The sequence below is a fragment of the Pithys albifrons genome, chromosome 6 (assembly GCF_047495875.1).
Source record: "Pithys albifrons albifrons isolate INPA30051 chromosome 6, PitAlb_v1, whole genome shotgun sequence".
NCBI classification, from domain to species: domain Eukaryota; kingdom Metazoa; phylum Chordata; class Aves; order Passeriformes; family Thamnophilidae; genus Pithys; species Pithys albifrons.
This window is the reverse complement of record NC_092463.1, coordinates 35,078,625-35,097,291: the sequence shown is the minus strand read 5'-3', so window position 1 is coordinate 35,097,291 and position 18,667 is coordinate 35,078,625. Positions and strand designations below refer to the sequence as shown.

Genomic DNA, 18,667 nt, shown 5'->3' with positions numbered 1-18,667 from the left:
TTGGTCTCTTCTCCCAGGCACTCAGCAATAGGACAAGGGGGCATGGGCTTAAGCTCTGCCAGGGGAAATTTAAGTTGGATATCAGAAAAAAATTCTTTACAGAATGGGCCATTGGAATGGGCTGCCCAGAGAGGTGGTGGATTCACCATCCCTAGAGATTTTTAAACACAGATTGGACGTGGCGCTGGGTGCCATGATCTAGTAAATGGACTGGAGTTGAACCAAGGGTTGGACTCGATGATCTTGGAGGTCTTTTCCAACCCAATCGATTCTATGATTCTATGAAAATCACATGTGCTGGAGCTGTAAAATGACTGTTTCAGACTCCCTCTTTTATGGGAACACCCTGCAACTTCTTTGTATAATTAGAGGTGCTATTGCTTGTGCTCCACAAGGACATGATGTGGAAAGGTGGTAATGTAAGGAGCATTTGAACCTTTGTCATGGTACCTAGCAGCACTGCTTTGGTTGTGAACTGTTGTTTGGTTTCTGGGAAGATTACTGACTGGTTTTTTTTGTTTTCCTTCTTTCCTATGTTTTAGACATTTACAGCATGGTGTAATTCTCACCTCCGAAAGGCTGGGACACAGATTGAGAATATAGAAGAAGATTTCAGGGATGGTCTTAAACTCATGTTGCTTCTGGAAGTCATTTCAGGTGAGAGAGGTTCTGTGTGGTGCTCTCAAGTGTCCTGAGCATCTTTGTTCTGAAATCTGTCCTCCTCCTCCTCCTCCTTTCTTGCAGAATACAGATTGCAAGGGCTGTAATGCTGCAGATTTTGCTGGAATATAAGAACAGCTGCTTCCTGATTCAGAACAAATTTCTCCCTAATGAGTATCTGTCTCCAGCAGTGACCATTAATGTACTTTTGGAATGTACTTCAAAGCTCATGGCCTGTGCAGGCTACCCATTGCGTTCCTGCTCCTGCCTCTCATCTTTTCTCTGCCTATCAGGAATGCACAGCCTCCTGTGAAGGCTCAGGCAGTGGCTTTTACTGCTTGACAGGGCTGATGAAGCAGCTCTGGAAGTGTGGGAATGCTGCACTGGCAAATCATACCAAAGCCACATGGCAGTGGGAGTACGATAGAAGTTATTTGAAGAGGGGAGTCAAACCAATAAATCTTCTGTGTTCTTCAGTTTCAGCTGTGACTGAAGTTATTCCATTCTAGTTTCAATCTGAGCTCAGTGCTCAAGCCTCCATGGGGAAAAAAAATCCCAAAGAAAAGCAAAATCCTAAAAACCTCAGTCTGAAATAAAAGCAGTGGCATAAACAAGTTAGATCATACTTGTTTTTACTGCATGTCACAGTGTCCCACTGCTAGACAGGTATCTCCCAGGGATCATTCCATATAAGCAGTAATCCCTTTTGTTGTGCTGATGAGACATAATACTTAGTTAAGTATTATGGAAGGCTTTGAGAGAGGGTAAGACCTTATGTATGAAACTGGGATTGTATGTTCACAGACTGTCTTTTGGTGGCTTTTGAGCCACTTATGGCAAGCCTGTGACTTGCACTCTGGACCTCGGTACATTTTCCAAAATGGCTATGATAGAAGCACTCAGGCTGCTTTTCTTCTGTCCTTCCTTTTCTTTCTTTCCCTTCCCCTTTGCCAGTTTCTGGAAAGATGCTGTCAGTATACTCTCAGTGTTTTTCAGAATTTCTGAATAAAGAATGAAACCTCAGGGGTTTTGCCAATGCATTGGTTTGGAGGGATCAGAGTTCAAGGATCAGGCTTTGCAGCATGCACATTGTTTCTGCAGTGCCTGTAAGGAATGAGGTAGCAGAGTCATATTAGTTTATTTTCTGTATTTGTGTTCCTTTTCAGAGGCAGGGCAGATGGGCCTTGATGGCTTAGTTTCTAATCCCTGGACTGGAAGATAATGGGGGAAAAGTATGTAGAGGAGACGGCAGATGAGGCTTGGTGCTGAACCAAGGGTTCTCCTATCTCACACTGCTGAATTTCCTTGCATCATCTCCCACTCTTCCTCTCCTGTTGTCCCTTTGGGAGCCCACTGGCAGCCTGTCAGATCCGCCTCAGATTGGGAAGAAGCCATCAGCTTCCAACTGCACAGGTGGTGTGGACACGGCTCGTACCTGCAGCTCTGTGCCTGCAACTTGCTGCTAGATGAATGGGCAAAGGTGTGGGGAGCAGCCAGGGACTGCATCCACCAGAGACCATGGTCTTTCACACACTTAAGATTGAGCATCCTTTCCCTAGAGACAGCAGAAGCTAGAAGTGAGTTCTCCTAAGTGGCAGAAGAAGACAAACATAGCATATTTTTTCCCATTTCATTTCTGTCATTGGCAGCTCCATTATCAGTTGTGAGCCCCACTGCTCATACAGAGCCTCCTTCCAGCTGCCAGCTCCACTAGCAACCCCTTTGGTCTGTAGCTGGGGAAGCAGCAAATCCATCTGGGGAGCAGCGTGTGAGGGTCAGGAGTCTCCTGATGTCTGGCAAGGGCTCGTCTGTATGTTCTTGCCATGGTTCCCACTCATCATCTGCCAAAAGGATGAGTCTCTGGATGACTGTTAGCCCTCCAGTTCCAGCTTTCAGCTCTTTCCTTTCAGCTCTTGGCTCACACCTTCCTCTTCACATATTTTGGGGATCTGCAGAGCTGCTGATGGGAACTGGGCATGGACAGGGTTGCTCTGTGAGGCTGGTCTCCTCTAACCTAGGCGATGATGGCCAGAAGAGCTTTCAGCCATGAGGGCGCTGGGTCAGGTTGGCTGAGAGCCGTGCGGAGCTGAGCACCTCCTCCACCTGGACACATGGACAGGATGTGTGGAAATGAGGGAGGGAGCGCTGTCTCCCTCTGCGCCTGCTGTGGAGTGGCTGCTGCCACTCTGCCAAGGCAGGGAGGATGGAGCCTGCATCAGGGAAGCCACTGGAGGCCCTGTGGTGGAAGACAGACTTCACCACTGGGTCTGTAGGAGACCTGTTTCAGGGCAGACCCTTGTATGTGTCCTTGAGAACACATTGCTACCAGGCAGCTAGCCAAGTAGGAAGCAGATTTCCCATCAGATGGAGTTTCCCCAAAGTATGGGAAGCAGCAATGGTCTGCAAGAGAAGCATGTTTCAGTTTTATTCAGCCCAGTACCTTCTGGTGGTGAGCTGTGCTGCTGACAGGTCCCCTTTCAGCCCTGCCAGAGCCCCTGGGTTCCCCAGTCAGTTCCTCAGTGGAGGAAGTTCCATAGACAGTCCTAGGACTTCCTCCTTGTAGATCCTCTCCTGTTGGTCTCTGTGGTTGGAAGTAACAGCTGTGACCTCCCATAGAAGTTGCCCCAAAAGATACACTTTCATTTTTCACCACGAGTTTCCTTCCCCTGACAAAGCTGTTTTAAAAATAACACTACAAGACTGAAAAAGGCTAAACTTACATGTATTACTTCTAAAATAAAGTCATAAAGTGCTATCCCCCCCTTCCCCAAACCGAAGGAGTGACTAAGTGAAATTTTTCCTAAACAAATTTGTGGTAAACAACTTCTATGCCAACACATCCTTGCATTGTTAGTTTTTAAAGTACAGCCTTGGGCTAGTACATGAGAATGAGAGAATGGAAAGCGAGTAGACCATTTTCATTGTCTGAGCTGGGAGAAGTACTGAGAAATAAAGCAATGATGCAAATAGCTGAAAATAGAACTTATTTCTAGCAGGATTCCTTTTAACACTCTACATCATTAATAATGTATGGCATGGAACCAGATGATGTTTTTTTCTGGAAAACTAAATTTGTAATAAAGTCCAAGTCAGAAAGAAATAGCCAATGGGTTTTGGAACTTAAAAACTTCACAATAAAAAGATTCTAATCTGAGAGAAGGTGACTGCAATTTTGTAATTGATTGAGGATCTATCTCATTGCTGTCATGGGGAACAATCCTGCTCTCCCCAGCCCCAGGGAGAGCAGTTCAGGTGCTCTTCCCTGTATGGGCATTGACGTTGCACATGCAGCCACAAGGTGAATTGGATCAGCTTGCTGTTCCACCTGAAACTTAATCACTTGTCTTTATTATTCTTTTTGCAAGGCTAGTTTACAGCCACATGAGCTGAGGAAAATGGTTATTTTTTAGCTGGCTTAATTTGTTGACATTTGAAAGCATAAGTCTTCTTAAGTCTACATGTAAAAATGTTGTTGTGAAACTTTCACAAAAAATGCAACTTTTCTTTAGAATGACAGCATTGTAAGTGGAAAAATAAAGCCATGCACCATGATGTATACTTAAGGCTCCATTAAAGCAAAAGGGATTTTTTTTTAATCCTAGGATGGAGGTAGTGCCATAAAATACCTCTTTTTAATTAATTTGTCAGACGTCTGTGTTCCATTTTGGAAATGGAATCTGGTTTTATCCTTAAGCATGAGAATGAATGATACCAACCTACACTAACCACTAAAACACTTCTAAAGGAGTTTAATTTCCAGGCTTTTTTCTTGTAGAACATGGTTATGGAGATATATTTTCTCCATTTTAGCTTTTCCTCACACCTCTGTTGAGAAAGAAGCCAAGTACTTTCCCTTCTCACACTTAAGCACCAAACAATGGTTTTGAATCAGCAGACATTGTCTTAAATATTCAGTTCAAGATCCAGCAGGAGACTTTTGGAACTGAATAGGTCAGGTGAGTAATTACTTGCCTAAACTTGCCCGTTTGATCTCTTTTTAATTATAACTTTTTTTCCCCCAGACTGCAAAACATGCTTGGATTTTCTTTAGATTGTTTTTGTATTCTGGACCTTGTGATCTGAAAGTGGACATTCTGTTCATTTTTGGTGTTGTGTTTCACATACAGGTGGTTCCTGATAGTGCATCTAATTACATTTCTAACTGAGGTTCCTTTGAAAAGTTCACCTGTCTGTCCAAGCTTTAATTTGCTAACTGAGTGTTGGGTTATTGTTAGTAAAAGTAGACTGAGCTTAATTATGGGCAGCCTATCAAGAAGGACATGACAGCACTTAATGTAACTCTTTCAAATAAATATGGTCAGGAAAATGCTTTTCTAAATCGTCCAGCTTTGTTGCAGTCAGGAACTGGTGTTATCCTAAGACTGATTTCTACCAGAGACTAACCTGCTCTTACCTCAGGGCTAGACTGCTTCCTTCTCTGTGCCTCATTATAAACATTTAAAATGCACAGCTGTGAAAGAGACCTTGCATAGAGTTAGAAATACATCAGACTTAATGGAAAGGGGTTGAGTGACAGTCCTTACAGTTATAAAGCCACTTGCCAAAAAAGTGGTTTTATTTCCTGATACAGGCGATTAGTTTTGGCTGTTCAGTGAAGAGACTGGAGAGGTAGGATGTCTGTATCCTGGGTGTGGGAAAGAGAAGGCAAGGTATAAGATCATCCTCGTACTTGACTGCAGGATGTTCCATGGAGAGATTGGCTTTGTAAACTGGGTGTTGCAAATGCTGGAGGAGACTTCCTTATCTGTCTTTGTCAGGGAGAGATATTTGTGATGTTTCCAGGAGTTCTTGTCTGTGGTTCATGGAGGTTAGATCCACTGCCTAGCTCAGTGGGGTTTCAATAGACCTTTTCACCTCTGATACAAACGTGCTCCAGAAAGGACTCATTGCTGATAGGCTCTCTGTTACTAACTTATCTGTAATGCAACAAAATGATACTTTTCTGTCTGATTCTTTCTGAGGGCACCTGACAGTGAGTGTGACTGTCCTGAAAGGGTGGATGCAGGGAGGTCTACTCTCTGCCTGGTTGAGCAGTGGGAGCCACTGGCATAGGAAACACCCACCAGGGAAGAATGGTTCAGAATTGTTTTCTAATACCTTTTTTTCCACTTTGTTTCTGATTAGGTGAACGTTTGGCTAAGCCTGAAAGAGGCAAAATGCGAGTGCACAAAATATCCAATGTGAACAAGGCCTTGGATTTCATTGCCAGCAAAGGAGTCAAACTAGTATCTATTGGAGCTGAAGGTAAGGAAACCAGATTATTTGTCTGGGCCCAAGCTGTGCTAAGTCATTGTCTTTCTTACTGGCTGCATGTCATTTCCCTTTTCACCTTCCTAGCCCTACTGTGTTCTTGTAGAATAAGCCATCAAGTTAAAAACAGGATACAGTAGGCCTTTACTCTGGATTTAAGTCCTGCCTTCATACCAGGCAGCTAAACCTGATTCCTGCTTGGGCTTGTTGATCAGGTCCTGCTTTTCTTCTGGTTCTCATGAGATAAAGAAAATTTTGAGCAGTGGCAGAGTCAAATTAATTGAGAAATTTCTTTCTCAAATGAAGAAAAATCTCAACTGAAGCATAGCAGCTATTTGTATTTAGGTAGTTGCAGAATTGCTAGGGAAGGTCTCCCTGTTACTGTAGGACATTGCATGGGTCAAAGCCAAGTGCAGTCCCCAGTACAGAACAAGAACTCCAGAGATTCCAGTTTTCAGGGCTTCCAGCCTTCTTTTTGCGCCCCAGAAAGCTGGAAGCCTGTGTGTCTTTATGTAGAGACCATTGTGGGCAGCACCAGGGACTTGCAGATCATGCAGAAGGCAGGCAGTTATGTAGAGATGTCACCCAAGACCCAGAAGGGCTTGAAGGTTTTCATGACACTTGTTTTGCTCTGTTCTGGATCTGTAAGTCCTGCCTATGAACTCAGGTTGTCACTTGCTGTGTAGACACTCTGCTTCTATGGTATTTCTAGGTTTGTATTTAAAGTAACCATGGAAAATGAGGGAGGTTTGTTATCTCGACCTTGCAGATGGAAATACATGGTTTCTCTAGGGAAACTCATGACACAGCCATGATACAGTTTGGGATGAGCATTCCTCCTTTGAGGAGCTACAGGCCTGAGCCCTGCCTGTTCTCAGCTCTTGAGGTCAGTGCAGTCTCTGCATGCTGTCCCCAATTTTGGACTTGCAGGCATTTCTTGGGACATCTCCAAGACATGTACCCATCCTATGGTTTACTTGTTCCTTGTCAGATCAGGCAGAATACCTCAGCCACTGCAGGTGCTCATGTTTGCCTTACCAAGACCTTTAGCTCAACATACTGCTTTAACTGTATGGAGACTTTGGAATAACTTGGAACTAGTGTCCAGGGTCATTGCAGACACCTCTTTACTGTGTTGAGTATAGGAGGGCAAAACACAAGAGATGAATGGCTGGATGATATTGATACTTTGCATGCAAAACTTCTCTTCAGATTTCTCAGCTTTTCCAACAGTAGCAACCTGAGCTATTGTTGGCCCTGAGTAGTGTTTCTATAGCACAAATGCATATCTAAGGTAATTTTTTGCCCTTATGGAAAGACTGATGCATCCAGTGTCTGATACAATAGTCCATATCTATATGGTACCCTTTTCAAACTAGAATTTGGACCTGGAGTGAGAGATGTTCCACCTTAAGACAGCTCCTGTTGTCATTTGGATCTCTGACAGACTTTTAAATACTTCTGGGCGTCTAGAACGTGTGTAAAATTTGTGTTTCTTTCCTGCTCTGTTCCCTTTTCTTTAGGTTTTTTTTTCATACCTCTGTAGCTAGCCAGTCTTTCTCCTAAGGACTGAATATTTGCCAGACCCTTAGTTGGTTGTCAAACAAATGGATGAGAGTACTGTAGTTTTCGCATACTTAGTTCATATTATTTGGTGCAATAATGGGAGCTAGGTGGAAGCATATTCACTGGTGGATGCATCCAGTGGATGCAGGTGCCTCACCAGCTTTCGTCCGGAACTGATCGCCCCCCAAGTTGAATGCAAATCACATTAATAACATGTGCTTGCTGCTGCTGTTCAGACAACAGCTGCTGGTGGTGGAGGAAGTGCAGACAGTGCTTGCAGATATCCTGCCTAGGAAAAGCACTTGGAAAGCACAGTCAGGCAGAAGATACTGTCTAATTGCTAGCCTTTTCTTATGTGAACTGTTCCCACATTACCGAGCCTTTCTTACATCAGCAGGGAACAAACATAGCATCTTTAAGTAAACATTAGATTCTTCCAGCTTTGTAGCGTTACATTCAGCTTTTTAACACTTCCTGTGGAGTTTTTTTTTATTCATCACCAGAAAGCAGAAAACCTCATGCAAACCTGTTCTGCAACCACATTTTTCACTTTTGTTTCTTGGCCATATTCCTCTGTACTAGAAAGAGATTGTCAGCAGCTGAAGAGTGCTGAAGGGATGCTAAAGGAAAAGGAGATTAGCATTGGGGAATGCAGTGGTGGAAAACCAAGTTAAGTGAGGGACAAACAACATAGGGCCTTTCTGATCAGGCTGCCTGCCTGACTTTGTAACCAGGTTGCCAGGAGAAGATTTTTAGCACTAGAAATGGAAATGCTTACCTGCTTCTAAAAAATAATAAAAATTTTGTCAACTCTATTTCATTAAAAAAAAAAAAAAGGACAAGGGAGTTGTTAATGTGCATCCTGGGATGGATCACTCACTAATCTCACTGGCATCAGTAACTGCTTGGTAGATGGTGGGTTTTCTCTGTGTCAAGAAAAAATAAATTATATGTAGAAATTAAGTAGCAGAAATACTTTGTATTTCTTCCAGAGCAGCCTTGGTATGGTGCACTGCTAGGGAATAATCAGATATGGGAGCAGGGAGCATATCCTCCTTTTTTAAATGAGTAATGCAATGAAGAGGGCTGGGGAAGGAGGAGTGCTTCCACCTTAACTCCACTACCTAACTTCATAAAACTGGAACTTGAGAATGTAACCAGAGCATAGTGACGAGTTCTTATGCCACATTACCAACTTAATGCTATCTGGTTTTATGTAAGTGTCTTGACCTTTATTTCTAATTAAAATCCATGGAACAGTAATATTAATTACTTGTTACAGCTCACTGATTGATTTATTAGTGTTCATGAAGCATTTTCAGCATTATTGTCATCAGATTTTAATGCGATAAAGATCTCAATTTAGTTTCAGATCTTAAATACATCCTAGGGGAGTTCTGCCAACTGCTGTGGTTTTTAAAAGCATTGGGTTTCTTGCTTTTTGAAAATCCCCACAAAGATCTATCACATGAACAAAACAGGCGAGCTGAAAACACAGATACTTTCTTACATATTTTAGCTGCAGTATCTCAGGTATCTGTAACAGTAGTATGGATTTTCCTTTAAGTTGATTGCAGTGCTTTATTGGAGGGCTGAAGAATGCAGAAAGTGCAGACCTCAATATATTTGCCAGCTCATGGCATTTTCTTGCATCAGCCTAGCGGACAACTCCCTGACCTTAAAATGCCTGTGAAAAATTATTCTGTTTGAAAACTGTCAACAGGCAAAATGTTTGTAGATGCTGAGGATCAGCACTTAAGACTCATCTGTTCACTGTTTGGACTGTTTGGCTCTGATCTATACATGGTGGAAGCCCCTTTCTGGGCCAGCATCTCCCCAAATGCCTTCCACTAGACCCTTGATCCCCCATCCTAAACAGATCATACCTCACACATGCAAGCAGTCACCTTGTAAAACCTCCAAGTTGTTGACTTTTGTTGATTTATATTGTGGAGTCCAGTGAGCAATAAATCACAATCTGCTTAGCATCATAGTTTGTGTTATGGTCTGTGCGGACTGGTCAGCATGAGTCTTTGCTTCCTCTTCCAGCAGGATGCCTGTACTTTGAGAAATGCTTGTGTCTTCTGGCAGTTACATGACTGAAAGAAGTCCTATAAAGGCAGTCTGATGTATGTAGGCTTGTTTGAAATAGCAAAAATTTAGGCTTGTTTCAAATTAAAATAATGATGTGGCATGGTGTTCTTAGTGGTATCTTGTTCATAGAACAAAACCAGCTGTCAGAGTTCATCTGCACTGGGAAGTCTCACTGATTCATCTGGTATAATTATGCTGGGGCAGATATAGAGGTGACTTGGAGTAGACATAGAAGAGTAAGGGACTGAAAGCTTTTCTTTTTCTTAGTCTGGCTTGTATGACTTCTAAGAGATTGTAATTAAACCTGAACAAGGTGGTTTTAGGCCTCTGGGGGTAATTATGCTGATCTAAATTGTTCCTTATTTCTGACCTTTGGGTTCATCTATGTCTGTTTTACTCTCAGTATTATACTGCAAGAGAACCAGTCTGATTACTGGGTACTGTGCTGTACCAGCAGAACATCTGGGAAGGTGAGGAGAAACAGTTTTTAGCAGGAATTCCAGTTCTCCCATCTGCAAAAGGAAATGCTCCCCAGTGTTCCTGTTTTACAAGGATTTGCACTTGCAGCTTAATATCTTCTCTTTCAACCTTTTTTTTTCTAGAAATTGTGGATGGCAATGTTAAAATGACCCTCGGAATGATCTGGACCATCATCCTTCGTTTTGCCATTCAGGATATCTCAGTTGAAGGTAAATTTTAGTTCTTCCCAGCCACTGTTCAATAATGAACAACTAAATAGCTTTGCAACTTAAAAGGCCCAAAATGTGCTACTGAGTAACTGAAAGGTCCTAGGAATCTCCCCTCCCCCCTGTCACTGTTTGTGACATTTATGGCCAGGTTCAGGTATACTGAAAGAGTTTTTCATATCCTTCTCTTACAAGAGATTTCAAGGATGCTCAAAAGGATATCTAAGCCTGAAAGTCAAGTTCGAGGTCAGAATCTGTTGGATTTCTTGCAGGTTGATTCAGGGACTAGCACTGAAAATGGACCTATCATTTACAAGTCCTACAGACTCTTAAGTCCTGAAAAGCTATTTCATTATTACTGAACCTCATTAAGAAAATAGTAGTAACAAAACTATCGCAGTAGACTCTTCCAAACAAGAAATTTTCTACAAATGAAATTAAATAAAGTACAATTCAGTGCACTCTCTACCAAAGAAGAGTTAGTGATGGTTTTCTAGCATATGCTCCAGAAGCTCCTGCTTTCTAAGAAAATGAGTTCCTTGATGAGTTTTCTTTCTTTCACTAGAAACGTCTGCTAAAGAAGGACTTTTGTTATGGTGTCAGAGGAAGACAGCCCCCTACAAAAATGTAAACATTCAGAACTTCCATATCAGGTGAGTTACAGGCAAGAACTTAGCTTTACAATGTCTATTGTTTTCCTATACTTCTCAGTATATTCAACAACATTCCTGATACACCTCCCAAGGCATATGCACATTACACAACAACAATGTAGTCCAGAGAGATGCCTAGGAAATTAAAGGCAGAGGTTCTAAGAGGATCCAAGTACTTACGTCCCAATTCCTCATTCTGGTTACAATTGCTGCTTTCATGAAGTTCTTCAGGGCATTAAGTACTCTGAGAGCAGTGTATGTGCCATGAACTTTTGCTGTGTGAAAACTCAGAACATTTTAGGAACCATGAAAAAAACCCTGCACCTGGAACTTTTGTTGTATGGCAGAGTTGGGAAGTGACAAGAGATTTTCTTGCTCTGCTCTTTAATAATGCCAGACTGGCAGATGTTCCAGTGAAGATTCTGCAAAGTAGTGCTTTTCCAGCACATCTGGGAGAGTTGTATGAACCATTTAAATGTTAAGCATTTTTAAGAGCTTAACTGCCATCCATGCTAGCCAGTACTGTAGTGGAGCTAGCTGTGAACATCTGCCTTTTCCCTAAGGAATACACTTGTTCCTCCTTGAGGGCTTGTATCTACACATTTTTTCAACCCTGAGCTCTATACCTGTCCTCACTTGCTCCACAAGACATGCACAGAGATTTCAGCATAGAGAATTGCCAAAAAGGAGGTGGCAATGCAATGAGCAAGTCCTAATCACAGTAAATTTTTGTAGAGATTGAAAAGGATCTTTATTTCAGTCTCCTGCACATACAAGACATCCCTCCCCCCCAGCACTTACAGAAGCACTGTTAGTTAGAAACTAGGCCTGAATTAGTTGTCGCACTGCTTGCTTCATGCTCATCACTGTGTCTCCCTGGCTGAGCAGTGTTAATTGTTCTCTCTTGTGTCTCTCTCATAGTTGGAAGGATGGCCTTGGTTTCTGCGCTTTAATTCATAGACACCGTCCAGAGCTCATCGACTATGGGAAGCTAAGAAAGGTACAACTCAATTTGTTTGTCAGACCAGATACTTGGCTCCTTGGATGTAAAGAGGGAGAAGAATTAGCTTGGTAAACATAATTGGAGAACTTCAGCACAAGCTGGCAGTTGCAGGACTTGGGGGGAAGGAAGGAGGGCTGAATCAGTACATTCAGGCTTCTTAATGAAGCATGAACTTAATGAGCTTCCTGCTTGACTTTCCCTGTTTTCAGACTGCCTTGTGTGACACGTGCCCCAATCCCAGCTGATGAGCAAAAGCTGGCAAACTCAGTGACACCAAATGTGAGACTAGTTCTGTGCTAATGTCACAGACTAGGGAGTCAAATCAGATTTAAGATTTCTGTGGATAGAAACTAGTTACCTGGTGTTCTAGTGCAATAGCTCATTGATGGGTTTGTGTCCCCTCACTGGACTCTTATCACATGCTTCCAGCTTAGCTTGGAGTCATCTGCAGTACTGGGCTTCTCCTAGCATGTAGGTCCCAGGTGCCAGAAATGCCTTTGTCACAAAACTCAGTTTTACTTTCCAGTTGCCACTGATAACACGATACCAAGCTGCTCCAAAGTTTGCTTTCAGTATATTTTGGAGACAAGATTGCTAAGGGGATGATGAGAATAACCATTCAGTGGTTTGTGCTGCCAGCAGTGTCTTGACCCAGTAGTGGAAAGGAAGATCAAACTGGGTTCTTCTCCTGCAGTGTGCTGACATCCAGTTTCACTGTATCTGTGTGCATGCAGAATAAAATGTCACCAAGAGCATAATTCATGTGTCATTACTGGGCCTAACACAGAAAGTTTGTCCATGAGATCTCATGGGCTGGGTATTTTAAGTAGTGTGTTCATGCCTGGTGTTAGCTAAAGAAATAAACATAGAAACCCATCACCAATAGACATGGGCTCTTTGATCACTGTGCAAATAGACAAAATGTAAATGACCTAATCAAATTAGATGGATCCTTGAGGCAGTGAATTGCATAATGCCTGATCTGCTTTTCAATAACCTTTTAGATCTTTACTGTCTTGCAGAGCAGTCAATTATATTATCTGATCAGTTTTAGTGTCTGGAGTCAGCACATGATGAATAAGCAGTGGAGGGAGACTGTAGCTGTTCACAGCAGCAATAAGAAAAGGAATTGTTAGAGTGACATTTTCAGTGCCTGATCTTGGGAAAATAAAGTAGCTAAGCTTGCCTGATAAACTCAGAGAGGTAAGTGCTACAGTGCTCTCTGTTATCAACAAAGCCCTAAGCAAAACCCAAGCAAAAACAGAATAAAGGAAAGTGAGTTATTTGGTGATAGTGCCTGCAGGCTTTTTAAGGTGAAAGATAGGGAGATTGTTCTAACCAAATTCAATGTACATGGGAAGGGATTTCTCCTGCTTGGAGTAAGGTTAAAGGAAACAAGCATCTTTTGATCTCTGCTTTCTTTTGATCCCATCCTCCATCAGGTTCCCTCTGTCCTCCTGCAGTCTTCTCACTCTCTATCAATTTTTATGGTTGCTCTGCCCCAATTACTCCAAAGGCATGAGATTAAATGAATGTTAGAGAACTCTACAACAGCTGAAATCTTGAGCAAATAGCTAGAAATTAGCTCAGAGCCTATCCTTTAGCTCTGGCAACTGATACGTGCTGAAGGGAAGTTGCCTTTCTTGTGCTAGACCTTTGAAACCTGCTTGTGGAATGTATAAACACAGAAGAGACTGCTGAGAAGCCGCCATTATGGTGGGTGGTAGATTAGAGAACCTCCTCTTTTCCAGCTCTAGGGAGCAATTCTTGTCGTCTTGGTTGTGTGTTCCTTTGGCGATGCTGTGTGTGTTTCTGTCATACACACACACAAACACAACAAATAGGTGAAAGACAGGTGAAAACTGCTCACAGTTCTGCATTGTACCTCCTGTTGGGCAGCATTCTTTTGCAGTTTTAGTGTTTTCTGCTCTTTCACAGAGGCTGTGTCTATTCTACAGGCCTTGTATAGGCATTGTATTCTTGAAAATGTAGTCAGTGTAGTAGCTGCATGTCTTCTTCCCAGAAGTTTTTATAAACTCCATTTTGTATTGTTTATTCCTAGCTATTTTTCCTAGTCTAGCCATATTAGTGGGAAAAGCACAATTCTTTTCTGCATATGTGCACTGCCTAGCTAAAGTTACTTTTATAGTCCAGGCCTCAAAATAAAAGGTGCAAGTCCACCCACCTTGGTGTCAGTGATTCCCTGGCAGCACAGCTTACTTGGTTAGATGGTTTCTATTCAGTGCAGGTCTTTCTGCTGCTAGCTCACTGTAGAAAAGGTCTCAGGATTCAGCTTGTGGTCTTCAAGTGAGGGATATGCAGAAGATGGGATTTCCCTTCCTCCTTTTAGCTCTGACTGTAGCTCAACCACAAGCCATACCTAAGATATTTTTATCAGGTGCAATGATTGACTGATGGCTCTGACACCCCCTCACTTAGCGCAGTCTGCTTAGAACAGTGGTCTGTGTGCTGCTGTGTTGTATGCATTTATTGCAAATATTCCTGAAAACATGAGTTTTGGATTTCTTTCCTAGTGTCTTCAACTCTGGCAGATACAGTAAATGCTTGTTCTCTCTTGATTTTACTGCTCCTCCATCTCCTTTCCTGATTGCTAGTTAATAGAAGATGTTTTCTATGTCACATTGCAATAATTTCCATGGCAACCTTGTGTGCTGCAAGGACTTGGAAATAGTTGGAGGAAGAGAGAAGAGTCCCTGTGTGAGTTAGAGTTGCAGCGAAAAATGAAGAGCCGTGATAGTCTTTATTCAGCAAAAGCGGAGACTGTGCCACGTCAGCATCTGTTTAGGGCAGCTTTGCTGTCTGCCACTGTTGAAACAAAGTAACTCCTCCATGCTAAAACTACCAGTTAGAGCCTGAAAAGTTACCATTCCTCTTCCTGCCTCCGCCACTAGTATGGTTATGTGAACAGAATCGCAACCGAGACACCTCTGCAGAGCCTCATCTGGGTCAGTGCTCTTTTGGGCGTGCGTTTCAGCTGCAGAAGGAATGAGAGGACGGGTGACTTGGCCTTTGGGTCCCTGAAGTGTGCCTGTAGCCATGGTGCTGCAATGCAAGGCTTGGAGCTGCCTGGCCAGTCTTTGCTACATTATCCCTTTTCATGGGCATCAGCTGAAACAGGAGATTTGAATTCATGACTAACTGGTGTACCATGGGGTGGAACTGAAAGTGGTGGAGTCTGGGGGGAGCTTCCTAGGGCTTGAGACCCTGTTGTAGCCTTGGACAAGCCCCAGGGAAACCCTATCACTTGCACAGAGAAGCATCACTTTTGTGATGAGCAGCTCCACTGCCTTTGGGGAGCGAAGCTTTTCCTACAGGGAACAGGATCTTGCTTGGGTTTAGCGCTCTGCTTGTCACAGAGCTAGTCTGGACTTAGGTAGCTTGCTTTCGGTAACGCTATCTTTAGTTTCATTCCCCAAGAGACGTTCTGATCAGACATCTTTCTTTCACATGAAGTAGAGATCTGCTGGCTTTATCTAGGTGAGTCTCCACTTTCCCACATGTTAAGACTTCCAGCCCTTCCTTTGGGACTGCTCAAGCCCAGTAAGTTTTCCCATCAGGAAACCTCTCCCAGCTTCCAGCTTAAAATGTCTTTTTAACCTTTCACAACATTGCTCCTGGTTGTTACTTGCAAACTGATAGGAAGCTATCTGCAGTGAGTTTTCTCCTCCCTTTCCTCCGGGAGAGGCTGACAGATCTTCAGGCATCTCATTCAGATGAGTCTGTGCTAAGGAAGGGTTTATGTTAGTACTAAACTGTCTGTAACTGTGTTATAATTGTATTAACAACGCTATGGTTGTCATGGTAAACATAGGTTGAAGTTTGGTACATGGGGGGACATTGCAACTGAAGCAGAAAATGGCACATGGGCTAGGGAAAGATTGGCCAGGGAACTGCCATTTGGCATTTCTGGATGCTCCTGCACTTGAGTGAAAGAAATGCTATTACTTTTTATTTCTAAATGAAGCTAAAGCCCTGTCTACACATAGTGAACAAGGTTAGTCTCATATCAGCTAGTCTCACCTCAAATAAGGCTTTTGATTACACTTTGGGTTCACAAGGTTTCTCCACAGCGGACACAGAAGACAAGTAGGTTGAAGTTCAAATGGTACCAGTCTTTAATGCCATGGCACGGATGGTTCCTTGTGGCCGAAGAATAGTAAAAATCCAGTGACTGCACCACTGCTAAACTCCAGAGAAGTGGGTATAGATATATCTGATGTCATCACCATTGAAAATGCATTATATAGCAGTAAAGTACTATTTGACACTGTTACCATGTGTGACAGCTGTTGGATTTATCACAGCATGTCTGTGCAACATTTCCTTGCTTAATACTGATTTGTTCCAGTGGACTAAATACAAATCATATCTTTTTTAATGGCCTCTGTGTGTTATTTACGGTGGTGGGTGAAACACTGCTCTCTACTGAAGACATTCACCCAAAGGAATATGATGCTGGTGTGAGATGCCAGCCGAATACATGCATTGATTCCTAGAAAAATGCTGCAGGAAACTGCTTTTCAGAACAGCTCAGTGCTCTTATTCGAGCACTAGTTAACGACCATAAAGGAAGTTTTATACATGCCCATACCCTGTCTGCCCAAGCCTGCCTAGCTTCATCTTTCCTGCTGGGTGGATTCAAAGGAAACTGCCTGTTGATTAGAGTTCAGGCACAGCTTAATCTTCCAAGTCAATGCAATAAGCAGAGGCACATGATCTCAATTAGAAAATAAACAGGACATGGATACCACTCTAGAAAGAAGGTGAAATAATTATACTCCTTATTTCCTATTTTTTTATGTGGGTCCCAGTGCGAGTGGCACAAATAACAATATGGAGAGTACCACCCCATTTTTCCTCTCCTAATAGACACCAAACAAGGTGACTAAAGACTAGCAGTTTATGCATAACCTTTCATCTGGCAGAAGCCATGTGTTTCAACAGTAGAAACTGATAGTGCAAATGTCATTTGTCACCTGTGAAGTGTGTTGATCCTGCAGAATAGTTAAGTGTCCTGGTTATACAGGAACATAGGAACAGGCTTATGTGAGGATCTCATACAGGTTGACAGGTGTCTTGTTGCTGATTGTATTTGAATGCTGGGAGCAGTTTGCAGAGGTCTTTCATTTCCAGGGATGTTTGTGTTTCATGTTCTTTTGTGTGGCACTTTAAAATCTGCTTACCTTTGTGATGTTACTCATGATGATGTCATATTTAACGTTGCTTAGGGTTTGTTTGCTTTGTATTGATGTCTGTATCTGAAGTCCATCCTGCCATATAGCAGAAGATTAACATAGAGAGGAATAGGAGTATTCCAAGGAAATGACAAGTTCTGTGCTGGGGGAAAAGCAATACTTAAGGCAAAATGGGTTCTTTTATATGTATTTATTTTGTGGAGATTTGTTAAACATTCCTCTTCCTCCCACTCAACTGGTGTTCAGCAAACTGTACTCTAGCTAAGGACAGCACCCATTGCAGATGTTGTTACTATTTTAGTATTGCTTAGATGTTCTAACAGATACACTACTCTGCAGTTCTTTAAAATGGAAGTTGCAGGCCTAAAATAAGCATGATATGTAAACGTGAGATGTGGTCTCATCATTTACTGTCAGTATGATGTGAGGCTAATTTCACTTTAAACTAGAGACAAAATTTTTTATTTCTTCTTGTTGCAAGTACATTGACTGTATGTTAATTCTCCTATCATGAGTCTCCAGGCTCTGCTTTCAGAAGGATACTAATTATTTCATCCTGCTTCATGAAGCTTCACACGTAATTTTGTTTGGACACCAGAGTTACCTGCACCAAACCAAACATAATAGCTTTTCTTGAGAGAAATGCTATGTACCTTGTTACAAGTTGACACTGCTGCTCTCCTGTTTCTTTCCAGGATGATCCTCTCACTAATCTAAACACAGCTTTTGATGTGGCTGAGAAATATCTGGATATTCCCAAGATGCTGGATGCAGAAGGTAAAGTAGAACCCAATTGCTTTTGACTTGCTTTTTCTCAAGAAATTTTCCACTTCTTCTAGGTGGACTTTTTTTGTACAAGAATTCAGTAACCTCTGAATGCTCCCTCCATGACCATGTAGTAGTAAACGTACAAGTGAAAAATCTACAGCGAAATGAAGAGTCACATGTTCTGCTTCCCTCTTCCTCTTGTGCACCTCAGTCTTTTGAGTCTGGCATGGAGATCTTAACCTGCACTTGACATGCTAGTCAGAATGGAGTAACACCTGGCTGTGTCATATACTGACTGAGGTGTTACTTTTCAAGAATCAGGACAAATATGGTGTAGGATTATGTTACTTTTGCTCCAGATTTTTTTTTCTGGACTCTTTCTGATGTTGCTGGTGCTCTTTTGAAGGCATGGTATTAGTATTAGTATTAATATTATTATTATTGTAAACTGTTTCTTCTTAACTATTCAGAAGTGTTTGACATGAAAATCCTTCACTGACTGGTTCTGGAGACCAAGGCAGAGTTCCATGTTGTTCAGAGGTGCTTTTGCGAGTGATTATGACTGATTCCCTGATTCCTTGAGGCCACTGGGGCAGCAAGGATTACTTTCAGGGCCTTGTCAGGACCAGCTTGGCAATAGATTTTGAAGACTGTAACTTTGGAGTACAAACAACAGCCTGAAATAGTTTACTGGTTGTTGGCTGTTGGCCTGAAGCCTGCTTGGGTCAGCCAGGAGAAGCAGTTAAAGAC

General features: G+C 42.4%; 1 protein-coding gene across 5 annotated transcripts in view; it reads left to right on the top strand.

Annotated features, from left to right (window-relative positions):
• ACTN1 (actinin alpha 1) overlaps nucleotides 1–18,667 on the top strand; it is an 84,004-nt gene that overhangs the window by 40,161 nt on the left and 25,176 nt on the right. For all 5 annotated transcript variants that reach the window (XM_071558163.1, XM_071558162.1, XM_071558164.1 and 2 more), the window contains exons 2-7: nucleotides 543–657; nucleotides 5,806–5,925; nucleotides 10,194–10,280; nucleotides 10,843–10,930; nucleotides 11,852–11,930; nucleotides 17,845–17,926. In XM_071558163.1, the coding sequence (XP_071414264.1) occupies nucleotides 543–657; nucleotides 5,806–5,925; nucleotides 10,194–10,280; nucleotides 10,843–10,930; nucleotides 11,852–11,930; nucleotides 17,845–17,926 (571 nt within the window). The remainder of the gene's footprint in view (nucleotides 1–542; nucleotides 658–5,805; nucleotides 5,926–10,193; nucleotides 10,281–10,842; nucleotides 10,931–11,851; nucleotides 11,931–17,844; nucleotides 17,927–18,667) is intronic.